Below are 13,656 nucleotides of genomic sequence, written 5' to 3' on the forward strand. Positions count from 1 at the left end.
GTATATATGAGTATATATGAGTATGTATGAGTATATATGAGTATGTTTGAGTATATATGAGTATGTATGAGTATGTTTGAGTATATATGAGTATGTATGAGTATGTTTGAGTATATATGAGTATGTATCAGTATATATGAGTATATATGAGTATGTATGAGTATGTATGAGTATGCATGACTATATATGAGTATGTGTGAGTATATATGAGTATTTATGAGTATAAACAAGGACTTATGTAGGGCTGTGCATGTTGCAGTATATTCCACTGGGCTGACCATTATTTTATTTTTTAGTTATCAATATGTTTCTTTCTTTCTTGTTCTTTTCTGGTTTTAAAATAATGATGTAGACTTTGGGTAAAAATATACATGCCAATAATCCGCTACTTGAAGACAAAATGGCAAACGCTTCCACTGCCACCATGTACTTCCCTGTGGTGCTGAGGTAGGCTGGGATGAAGGAGATCCAAACAGCTCCAAATATCAGCATACTAAAGGTGATCAGTTTGGCCTCATTGAAACTGCCCGGCAACTTTCTTGACAAATAAGCTATGGCAAAACACAAAGAAGCTAAAAACCCCATATATCCCATTGTGCATGAATAAGCTACAGGTGATCCCTTGTTACATTCCACAATAATGGTGCCTGCCTTGGATTTATTGTCAGTGTATTGAAAAGGGGGAGAGTGTGCAAGCCACCCAGCACATATAATCACTTGTATAGCTGTGCACACAAGCACCAGGGTGTTCGTTACTCGAGAATTCAACCACATTCTCCTGCTGCTCCTTGGCTGGGTGAGGTTGAAGGCGATCACCACCATCATTGTCTTTCCCAACACACATGAAATGCACATCACAAAACTGATCCCAAATATAAATTGCCTGAGAATACAGGTTATAGTAATGGGACGCCCAATGAACATTAAAGCACAGAGATAGCAGAAACACAGGGAAAGGAGGAGGAGGTAACTGAGATTCCGATTATTTGCCTTGACAACTGGAGTCTCAGAATTTTTTATGAATATTGTCAGAATTGTGAGAGGAACCAAAAACCCCATAACTGATAATGTAGCCAATGTGCCCCCTAAGGCTTCATTATATGTCAGAAGCTCCAAGGTCCTCATCCCGCAGGCGTTGTGTTCCTCATTTGCCCACATGTCTTCAGGGCATTTTGTACAGCTTGTGGAATCTAATAAAACAAAGTAAACAGATTATGAAGTTTGCATTAAAGCATTTAATATAACTGTGGCTATAGTCAGTATACTTTGAGCTAAAATGGCTAAAAACTGCAAATGTACTTAATAAGCTTCCTGGGAAAGACCCAGAAAAAAAAGTACCGTATATACTCGAGTATAAGCCGAGTTTTTGAGCTCCAAAAATGGGCTTCAAAAGACCCCCTCGGCTTATACTCGAGTATATACGGCAGCACGCATCGGCTCACTCTCACACGAGCAGTTTGGGGCTAGGGTGCGGGCGTCTCACGCCGTGTAAATACGGCAGCAGCACACCAACCACCCCTCCACCCCCCGTGGATGGACGGGTGCCACCGGCGGCGCACATCTTTTCACTCGCACGCGCGCGGCTGGGGGCTAGGGAGCGGGTGGCTCGCGTCATCCTGCAGCACCCCCAAGCCCCGCCCGTGGCCTGCCGAGTCCCACCAGCAGCTCGCAGCGGCTGACTCTCACATGCACGGCTTGGGGCAAGGGAGCGGGCGGCTGGCGTTGTGTCTATACGGTGGCAGCACCCCCGCCCCCTTCTTTAACTAAGGGCCCTAGCAGCAGAAAATATCCAAGTCCACTGCACTGTATGTAGAGGAGACTGCAGTTCCAAACATTCCCTGTGTGACTCTTGAGCTGAAGTTCAGGGGTTAGTGGTATGGGAAGTTGCTAGAGGCGGTATATATGATTTGCACCAAGATAAGGACTAGTATGGTATGCCAGAACTACATATTGAGTGGAAAGGTGCAGGTTGCTATGGCAATGCCAACTGTCTTCCAGGACCCTGGGCTTAGCAACAAAAATTAGAGTGGCAGGATTTCTGATGTAATAGGATGCATTTATACAGTTATAAAGTTATTAATAGTCATTTGTACAAAGTTATTAAGAGGGATTGCGCCAGCGGCTCGAGTCGGCGTGCATATACAAGCGTGCGCACACTCTTAGGTGCGTGGCTTCGGGCTAGCGAGCGGGTATATGAAGAGCACAGGGAACTTGTGCATGCTTGTGTAGATATATGAGAGTATATACAGCAGCACTCCCAGCCCCCCTCCCGTGGACGGATGGGTCCCGCTGCAGCAGCTTATACAAGAGGTACGGCAAGGCATTTCTCTTGCGTACACCACCTGCCCATACATACGCACTATACATGGGCATAGGAGAGGCACATACCTGCATATAGGTTTTTAGCAGTCACACTCCTCCATTGAATTACAGGGAAAATGCCTGCGCACAATCATTAGTACACACAGGCATACATATACACACAAATATAAGCAAACACATAAAGTTACACACAGACATGAATATGTACATATGTACTGTATCTATCTATAAGTACACAGATACATACACACATAAGGAGACATACATATACACACTTAGAATTGCAGAAACAAATATCCACACCCACATGTATATTGTATAAAAGTATAACTTATGATATGTGACTAATGTCCATATCATTTATGTTGCTATACCCATGAATTTAAGTAGAAGTATAGCAGATTTAGATGTTGCTATGCATTTTTGCGTTTGCAGGATAGATAGATAGATAGATAGATAGATAGATAGATAGATAGATAGATAGAAGCTTTGCTGTCAGTTGTGCTGGGAGACATGCCGCATTGTGATGGGAGCGCACACAGCAGGATGGCAAGTACTTGATACTTAGTATGGCATCTTCCTTAGCCTTCCCAAACTTGTATGACAGTTTAGGCTTATACTCGAGTCAATAATTTTTTCCAGTTTTCTTAGGTAAAATTAGGTACCTCGGCTTATATTCGGATTGGCTTATACTCGAGTATATACGGTACCTAAAAAAGAGCACTCAAGCCTTACAGTGTATTTATCAGATAACTATTCTAAAATTAGTCCCACACTCTTTGGAATCACCAAACAATTTTATTTAAGCACAATAATTAATTCATTAATATTTATTCAATGCATAAATAAATTCACTTCATAGACATAATTACTGCAAAATCAATGCACAAATTCATTTCTGTATCATTTAAGAAAACTCAAAAACCCTCCCTTTATACAGGGCCAGGCTAAGTTAGTTGGGTGCCCATGGCCTTTCTATTATCGATCCCGAACCCCCCACCCCATCCTTGCAAGCGAAAGTGTGCACTGCTGGCCTCTGAGATCCTTCGGGACTTTAAACTATGGATAGACAGACAGAAGAGGTATGTTTCTCAAGTGCCTAGCACCCCCCACTATTGCACCCTGGCATGTGCCTCCTCTGCCTGCTCCTAGTTCCATACCTGGGTCATCTTTTCGACCTTCTGTACTCAGTGGCCTGGATTACTTTTTCACTTTAGGCTGCAGGCCTTTCTATAAAGCTTCACAAAGTCTATAGCTGTTTAGAAAAAAGCTGTGCTCTTTGTTACACTTGCGTATGGCAACTCATTTGGTGCTCAGACTCACATCAGTATAAACTATTGTACTGCAACTCAATCCATAATCATTTTTATAGAGAACATTTTCAATCCAAAACCCCTTTAACACACACTTGAATACACAATAGCCTGTTTAATAGTGTTTTTCAGTCAATACACACTTCTAAAGCAGGCCATACAGACACCAATACATGTGATTTTTGGACCATGTGTGGGCTCCGAATTATCGTCCCAATAATTTTCTTACCATGATGATTGGTCGTTTAATCTATTGGACAGGTTAGAAAATTTTGTTCGGATAACGATAAAATGTATTTGATATATGATAAAAGTGTATCTGACGATATCCTTGGGGGACCCGCAATGCATTCCTAAGAAGTCACTTTCATACGATTGGTGTCTGCAACCATTTCATGTTCAGAACATCCTCCGATTTGTTATATTTAGGGCTTTAGCCTACAATTTCAGTCTGAATGTTAGTTTTAAATTGTTGCATTTAAAACATACGACCGATATCCAAACTTTCATTGGAAAATCTGAACATGTATGGCCACCTTAAGTGACATTGCACTTTGCACATCTGCTAAGGCATGTTTTAAACATTTATTGCTAGTTTAATTCTTTGTACCTTGTATAGTAAACTGTGTCTATGAAGATTCTCATTTCTCCAGGTCATGATATATAGTCTCACGTAGAATTAAGTCTAAAGCAACTAGACTTTCTGAGTATTCTAAATGTTTCACCACTTATCCGAGCAGGTGCAATCAACTGAAGGGTAGGGAATTCCCCCAGTACTGTGCTGTCAAGGGGTGTCGCAGGCCCCCTCCTCTCTGTAGAGATGCTTGTTTCAGTTTGGCATAAATAGCCTTCATCACACTTCCATTTTTAAGAGAAGTCAGAAAGTCCAGATGTTGACTAATTTCCACTAGATAAGGTGAATTTCATTTGTTTACCTGTTTCATTGCTGAACTCATCTTCTGAGCACAAGATACAGTCGAAGCAGCAGACTGGCTGTCCCTTCTGTGGGGCCTTTCTGTATCCTGGGGGGCAGCTCTCACTGCATATGGATGTTGGAACCTAATGATTGTAAGATCTCTGTAAATAATTGTTTAGTAAACTGAAACTCTGATTAGAAATGACTGCCTTATAGATCATGGAGCTGTCACAACAGCCATGTGATATACTGAACCCCATGGACACAAAATCTATAAGCATATAAGAATCTGTGAGACTGTGCCTAATTTTTGCACTCCATTTATCTGTAATTTTGAGGGCTTAAATAAACCACTGCATAGTGAGTGAATGCACATTTATAAGTCAAAACAGATTGCAAAGAGGAGAATGGAGAATGTTGTTTATACAGAGCAAATTAAATTTAAACTGACTCAGCTGATTATAGGGAGTTAATAAGTAAGAATATAAGTGTAGTCTATAATGCCCTTTTAATTCTACCTCTTTACTAGCATAGAATTATGGGTCTTTGTATTGACAGCAGGTCCAAGCTGCCAATAGTTTCAGGTAGTAATGAGCGAATCTGTCACGTTTTGCTTTGACATAAAATTTGTGAAACGCCAAGAAAATTGGTGAAACGGGAAAAAATCCGTAAAACGCATTTGTCTCACCCTGGGTCTTTTTTTTTCATCTGTGTCTTATTTTTGTTGCCTGGGTCTTTTTTGGTGCAACCGCTCACAATTTTGATGCAATGGCACCGCGCCCATTTTTGACACTACTGCAACTTTTTTTGTGCGTGCCGAATTTTTCCGTGGCAAATTCTCATGGGAGTTCCGCAAAACAATTTGCCAATGGCAAAATGCGGAAATTCACTGCAAATCCATGCCTGCCGGAAAAAAAACGCTCATCGCTAGTTCCAGGGTTTACCAGAATCCCCACACAAAGTTAGTTCATCAAAGCAGGCTAATGGGGTGCATTGCCTCTGGCTGCTAGTTGCACCAAGTTGAGTAGAAGCATCTATGCACTTAAGTACCAGTGTGTGCTCAGTTATGCATCCATACTAGTACTGTGCACTTAGGCTTGCTGTTATTCACCTCTTGTATCGGTTATTGATTGCTTTATATGTTACTCTGTATGTCCAGTGTATGTAACCCACTTATTGTACAGCGCTGCAGAAAATGTTGGTGCATTATAAATAAATGTTAATAATAATGTCAAGATTCCCTACTGATTTAACTGACGGGAGCCAATTTGCTGAGTAAATGCTTACAAAAACTGCTTTGATTAAGATTTAATTCAGATAATGGGTCTTGGTCAAAACCAGGAAGTCAGATCAGAGGGAACAAGGGCAGGAACAGGAAAGGATATCACTCTGAAAAACCATCTCAATTACCCTGTTATACTTTTATTTTATACTAATTTAAAAAAAACTATTTTGAAAACTGGTTGATTGACATGGTTCTGTAGAGTGATGCCCTCTGTATTATGCAGGAATATAGGGCCGATTTTCACTTTGCAAAATATAAATGCAAAATCAGGTTAGCAAATATATTTTTCTACCACCAAAGCTGTGGCATAACTCAGACGCAGAGTCTCCGCATAAATATTCACAGTTTGCAAAAATGCCATATTTGAAAAGCTATTGGCCATTCGCACTGTATAAAAAAATTATCCAGCTTTATAAATATAAAGAAGGGCAGGGCAAATATGTTCATTGTGTGAATAATTTTGTGCTGCATAAATTTTATTAATGACCCCCATTGATATTATGAGCCAGACCCAGACTATGCTGCCTCCTGTGGCTCAACCCAGAGGAACAGCTGCCAATAAAGACCAAATCCCTGGTTTGAAACTTGGAAGTTTTCAATGTTGTACAGCCTTTCAGATGGTTGGGAGAGTAACATCTGGTCTATGGTCTTCCAATAGGAAAGCTCTGCCGTATAATTCAAAAGTGTGAGTTGTACCTGGTCTTGTCAGTCACAGTTTTCATGCATGTCTGTGTGCTTCTAATTCAAAACCAGCAGTTTTTCAACATTGGTTTTTGTTTAAAAGCTTTTATGTGTCCTATAATTTCCACTCACCTCTGTGTAACCTCCACTCCAAATGAATGTGTTGTTAAATGTAGAAATATATCGCTCAGGGTATGCCCCCACTATTGCGAAATGAAGACCTCTTGTTACATCATTGGGAAGAGCTTGCCAGTTCACATACAGGACAGTGTCATACAACTGATCCCCATTTGCATCAAATGACAGCTCCTGGCCCGCGGTAGTTTTGGCCTTTACATGTTTTACGTAGTGCAAAACCTGGAAACAGACAAGAGAACCAAAAATAAATTATTTTGTTTAATTTGGATTTTGGGCCAGTTGGAGACTATTCAAGCATGTTCTAATCTGAGTAATATCCTAGATATTCTTGGAATTTTATGACTGCTACACCAATATTTTCCTATATCTGTACTCATTTAATGAGCTAAAGGCAGCTCTGACCAAATGCTGGACCTTTAAATGGCCCTGAACAAAATGTTCAAGTAAGGCTTAAACTGTAGTACTATCCTTTGCCCCACTGCGCTGTCAGATTAAAAAAAATTAGTAGTGTTCACATTTTATGCATTTATGTACAGTGGATTCCCTCTTACCCCATGGCACTTACAATAAAGCATGCATACTGTTATTTCATTGGATAATCCATTCCTTTCATTGCTTGATTTTACACACAATGTGGCATACAGTATATAAATGCAAAATGTCATATTTGGCGAGCCAAAAAGGAAAATTTACTGCAACATTAGCAATTTACTAACTAAGACATCAGTAAGACAAATTTTGGTGTTTTAACTTCCCCCTGAAAAACCTTTGTCAGATATATTTAGCCCACTGTGAAACCTTAAAAATAAAGGAATTCATTAAAAGAATCAATGCTTTTTTCCCACCAAAAATAATTTGCAAGGTCAAGGCAGGCAAGCTACTATTATAAAGATACAGCAGACACTTGGCATGTCATTATCTACACCATATGCTTGCATCAGTTGTTTCCCTAACACTTGTATGCGAAAAATACACTGACATAACTACATGGTTTTCACACCAGCAACATTTTGGCACATTACTCTTGCAATAATTTATTAACAAGTGAATATGCAATTGCTGAAATTTGCTGTGAACAAAAACTGGTCCTTCATTTGTAATGACAATGTACTGTACACCAATGTCCTTGGCACCAAAAGAAAGTGCTTTGAAAATGAACCCATTGCCTCTAACTGTATATAATGCAACGTCAGGCAAGGAGAATGCAGATTAATGTCCATATTTGATTGCCAGTATCTTGTCTACATCACTTTTGCACGCAGGTATCCTGAAAACTACCTTTCCAAAGCCCCCCTTCCCCCGCCAAGGTCTGTACATACATATGTGTACACTGGGATTTAGTGTCTTACTACCTAGTAAAAGCAGACAGCGATTGATTACTAGCAAGGGTATGGCCCAAAGCTGAAAGTTGTAGACAAACACATTCCTGGTAAATGATAAATAAATAAAGAATACATTTCCCAATCCTTCTTACTTACCTTCCAGGGTTCCAGTGTTCTTATACTTAAACATGGTGATCCAGATCTGCAGGAAATCATGTTGTTGATGCCATGAGCAAGAGAATAAACAGCATTATAAGCAAGAACAGCAAATGGCGTTATGTCCTCATGATACCCTTGTCTTTCTAAGGATTTCAGATCTTCTTGCCCCGTACAATAAAGCATTATTCCATTGCCTGGATTTTCGGTGATACTGTAATTTTGTTCATTCCATAAACAACCAAAATTTGCTTCCCAAAATGCTTTCATATAAATATCCTTTGGGTACAAGGATGGGTTAATAGTATACATGAACTTTTCAAATCCAGGTATTAATGTGACAGGGAGATTCAACCCAATGGTACCATTTAATATTCTCCAAAACTGTTTGTAGGTAAATATGGGAGAAGACATTACGCTGCCACTAGCTATCCAGACCTTGCCTGTTAGGGTTTCTTCAGTTGCTACTTGCATAAAGGGTATTAATTCTGGCAAAGAACAGTACAGTAACACAACTGTGGCTGAGGATTTTCTGATGACATGGAGAACAGAAAGAGACTGATCTCTGGTGTGTTGGGCAGATATCCGGACAAAAAAGGCCACACAAATCCCTGATGCTTCAATGTCTTTTCTCAGGAGCTCACTGTCATAGAGCCCAAAATCATTATCAGCAGCCACAATGCCTATCCAGGTCCAATTAAAATGGATCATCAGGATGCTGAAATAAATGGGCTGCAGATTATCGCTCAATATAGTGCGCAGAAAAGAAGGAAAATTAACTTTATTGCTTAGGTCAAATAATGCTGACCCAAAACTTATCTGGAATGAAAGTAAATATATTTTAGGCACAGTTAATTATTTACATGACAACATATTTACAAACACATAAAAGGCAAGATTGCTGTTACTGACTTGTGCCGCTGGTGGTTACTGCAACAGACAATGCTATATGTATTTGTTCCATGGGTGCAGACTGGTAATATTAGAATGCCATTCCAAATGTCATCTCTCTTAAAGGGGTGGTTCCTAACAGCTTTGCAATTGATCTTTATAATTTATTTCTTATAGCTTTTGAATTATTTGTCTTTCTCTTCTACCACTTTTAAAATTTCAAATTGGAGTCAGAGACCCCAGTAGCCAAACTATTGCTTGGTTAGGCTACAATGTTATTGTTATTTTTCATTTGTATTGCTTATGCTTCTAGTCAGTCCCTCTACTAATCATATCCCAGTCTCTCATTCAAATCACTGCCAGGTTGCTAGGCTAAATAAGACCCTAGTAACCAAATAGCAGCTACACTGACGAGCTGCTGAACAGAAAGCTAAATAAATGAAAACCCACAGTTATAAACTGTCTTAGAATATCACTGTCTACATCATAATACAGTTTAATTAAAAACAAAACTATTTTAAGCCTGTAGAAAGCAACGGCTATATTTTGTATGGGAAAAAGTGGTTTATTACTGGAATTACTGCTGTACGTTGGAAGATTTTACAATTCATGCCAGAGCTATTACAGAATTGTAAAGACATATGTAATAGGGGGGAAGCCTATAAATTAGCACTTAGAAAGGAGAAGATAGAATTACTTTACCCTAAGCATAACTCAACATAGTGAAGGGGGTGGGGCATTCCTATAGTTTTAGATTTCAATGCTGATAGTTTCCTAGTCCAACAAAGAAGAAATATTGGCACATCTTAAAGCAGCATCTATAATTATTTTTTTTCTGTAGGAACAGAGCATCAAGGAAATAGTGGTCCATGAATAGGGTGAAAAACAGGTGACAAGCATATTTTAACTACTGATTGGTTGCTATGGGTTACTGCTTGGGGCAAAGTTAATCACTTTTAATACATAACCAAATTTGTTTTTGAAGAATTCTATTAGTAATAATCTCATAACTCCAGTTTCCACACTATACCCACCCACTAGTATGTTATGGAGTGTTAGTAAATTGTGCATTTTTTTCTCCCAAATTTTGTGCTTAATCTGGGGGGTTTTTTTGAACCAAAGAGTCATCACCAAAGAGGACATCTGGTATTAGCCAGTTATAACAGAATCAGTAACCATTAATGATTCTCTTTGCAGTATTGCATACCCTGCACATCTGTGGTTTTCTCTTTCTGTGTTTTAATTATGTTATTTTAACCAATAAAGATAACTCAAATATAAACTGTCCATTGCTTCTACTGTTCTGTTGAAAGGATGGAAAAAATTGAATATTATAATGATAATGATGGTGGGTGATTTATATTTCAGGTATTAGGATGTACTATAATTGGGGCCTTGGTGTTATCTTTCCATATTGTGTTTATCTAGCTACGAGGACCAGATTTTTACAAATTTTTTTGGACAGCCTCTCCTGGCGTATAGTAATGTATATGTGGGCACTGCTTGATTAACCTGGTTTTCCCAAAGCTGTATGGATGGGGCTGAATGTGCTTTCATTTGATTGTTATAGATTTTCAAGCATATGCAAACAAGAAAGAGATGAAAGCTCTTTCACCAACTGTTGGGGTTAGATGGTTGAATTGGTTTAGTAGCATTCCAGAAGGAGTTACCGTTATAGGGGCGCTGGTTAAATCAGATATGTAACCTGCCACCACTGTCCAAAATCTTTGTATTTTATTACACATCCAAACCATGTAGATAAAGTCTGCTGGGGATTGGTGGCAGCGGGGGAATTCATCTACTTGGGATGGGGACATCTTTGTCAGTATTTTTGGTGTGATGTATGCCCTATGTAGAAATTTGTATTGTATTAATCTGTCCCTAGAGGCGACTTTATGTTCACAAATTGATTTAATAGTTTCCATCCATTGTTCTTCATTTATGTTGGAGGATATCTATTTGCCATTTGTTATAGAGTTTGCTTGATAGGGTGTTGTTAGCCAGTATCAGAAGGGCATAGGAGTGCGAAGAGCCCTGGCACATGTATAGTTATGTGCTTGCTCTTCTATTCTAGGGGAGGGTTTGTATAGTTGTTCCTTGAAACTTAGGGCCATTCATGAAACCACAATTTTTTTTTCACAAAAAATCGTATTTTTTCAAATATATAGAACTTTTCATTATGTCCACGATATTTTCATTAAAATTCCACAACTTTTTTGTGTTTTTTTTTAATTTCCATGAAAAAGTTGTATTTTTGTATGACCATTTTGGAATTCATTCAAGATTTGGTATCGTGACTATCTTTTGGCCAGGTTGGAGCTGCAGAGTGCCATTGAGCCCTATGGGAGACTTTCCTTGGGCCGGGTTGGAGCTGCAGAGTGCCATTGAGCCCTATGGGAGACTTTCCTTGGGCCAGGTTGGAGCTGCAGAGTGCCATTGAGCCCTATGGGAGACTTTCCTTGGGCCAGGTTGGAGCTGCAGAGTGCCATTGAGCCCTATGGGAGACTTTCCTTGGGCCAGGTTGGAGCTGCAGAGTGCCATTGAGTCCTATGGGAGACTTTCCTTGGGCCGGGTTGGAGCTGCAGAGTGCCATTGAGCCCTATGGGAGACTTTCCTTGGGCCAGGTTGGAGCTGCAGAGTGCCATTGAGCCCTATGGGAGACTTTCCTTGGGCCGGGTTGGAGCTGCAGAGTGCCATTGAGCCCTATGGGAGACTTTCCTTGGGCCGGGTTGGAGCTGCAGAGTGCCATTGAGTCCTATGGAAGGCTTCCAAAATCATACATTGCAGTTTCAAAGCCAGAAAAGGTTTTTGCGCCGTTTACGATCATTTCGATCTGAAAATTTTGTGACTTTCGGATCGCAACCACGATAGTTTCGTACAGCCGAGAAAATAATTTTTTTGTGGTTTCATGAATGGGCTCCTAAGAGTTTATTGCGTGTCTCATTTGGAGATATTGGAAAAACATCCTATTAGGTAGGTTAAATTTAGTTTTGCTAAATGCTACATGCTGATTGGTTGGAATGGATATTGAAACTAAAGAGTATACTTGCTAGAAATATTTCTGAAGAAGTTCAAATACCTGAGGTATTCGATACAGCCCCAAAATTCTTGCAACCGCTACAGAGGAAAGGGACTGAAGATCTCCTATGAAACCAACCACCTTACTTTCACATATGTAATTAGGGATTGCCCTATCTGCTCCTGACAGAATCTGTAGAGTTCCTTCTACAGCCTGAAATTCATTGAAGCAGGAGTCATATATGCGAAATCCCACAGTAAGGTTTGGAAGAAATTCGGGATTTTCATTGATTTCGTTGATAGCAAACACCATGGCAAGAACGTGTAGATAACACATTACAGATACCCTTAAAAAAACAGACATTGATTCAGAATTATACAGCATCAGAAATCAAGTCAACTTTTTCATTGATTCTTAATTCTTAAAAAGTACAAATTCAGTAATCAGAAGTGGCAGTCAAATTTGCTTTTTAAAAGAAAAAAAAAAGCATATTGTACTTTTATGAAAAATATTTATTTTAATACATTTTGCCTTGTGTAGGTCTTGATTACACATTCTTTTTTCTTAATAATATTTCTGGGACTAAAAAAGATCAGATTCAGCTGTTTTTTACTAAGGTTTTCTCTGTTAGTAGACATTTACACAGCATCTGTTTTTCCACTATCCATGTTACAAGTTAAATCAGATTCATAATAAACCATAAACAACTGCAAAATACAAACCAAGTGATTTCAACATCTCAGCAAAACGAAACTTTAAAAAACAGAATGTGATAGAGTCTTAGATTTATCAAAGGATCAAGGGATTTTAGAATCACACAGATTCAGCCAGCAAGTTTTCACATTTTGTCTCACCATGCCCAGACACCATTTTTTGAGTGTTAAATCCTGCCTCTAGATGGTGCTAAAGTAAAAAGACTTGCCAGTAAAACACAATAGAAAATGCCATAGACCATGCGCCACCTGGTGGTGGCATTTGTTTTTTTTACCCTTTGTTAACTGGAACTGGTAAAGGAACTTGGCTGCACATGGGTGAAAGTTAGAAATCCCATAGCAATGAATAGAGCATGGATGATCTTTTATGTATTGAGCTCTAAAATCACATTTTGATAATTCTGCCCCTTCATGCATAACAGGACAAAGGGGACTTCAGGAGAGAATTGGGATAGCTACGAACCTGTCACACAGAGCCTGTCAGACACCTATCATTAAACAATACTTTGTTACCATTACCATTGTAATTTTTACAATTCCAGACCCATTTTGGCTCCCTTTGTTTAATCTTCCTGCTGCTGATAGTAACAGGCTGTGTGGGCATGACATGCAATGCACTCCACTGATTTAAATATATTTTGTGTGGGGAAAAAACTGCAGTGGAAAAAATGCAGTTTGTGCAAAAAAAATGCTGCCAAAAAAGCCCATTGACTATGACATGTTTTCAAAATAGAACAGATCGTCTCATCACTAGTCATCCTGTTCACATTTACCCTCAATCAGTGGTGTAACTATAGAAGAGGCAGGCCCTCCAGTCTACAGGTGAGTGATTGGGTAGCGGGGGGGGGGGGGGCAGTAGGTTGCTGATCCTACTCAGCTGCTTTTTTTTTTTTTTTTTTC

At 39.3% G+C, this 13,656-nt stretch overlaps 1 protein-coding gene across 1 annotated transcript; it reads right to left on the reverse strand.

The window, feature by feature from the left end:
* Nucleotides 1-327: 327 nt before the first annotated feature.
* Nucleotides 328-12,355, reverse strand: LOC108648106 (extracellular calcium-sensing receptor-like; the record flags this gene model as incomplete). The annotated part of the gene is made up of 5 exons (XM_031906527.1): nt 12,104-12,355; nt 8,134-8,952; nt 6,650-6,874; nt 4,571-4,694; nt 328-1,190 (listed from the first exon to the last, which is right to left on the reverse strand). Coding segments are annotated over exons 1-5 (2,283 nt in total), but the record flags the coding sequence as incomplete, so codon positions are not given.
* Between the last annotated feature and the right edge of the window lie 1,301 nt (nt 12,356-13,656).

The sequence above is a fragment of the Xenopus tropicalis genome, chromosome 7, assembly GCF_000004195.4.
Source record: "Xenopus tropicalis strain Nigerian chromosome 7, UCB_Xtro_10.0, whole genome shotgun sequence".
Lineage (NCBI taxonomy): Eukaryota > Metazoa > Chordata > Amphibia > Anura > Pipidae > Xenopus > Xenopus tropicalis.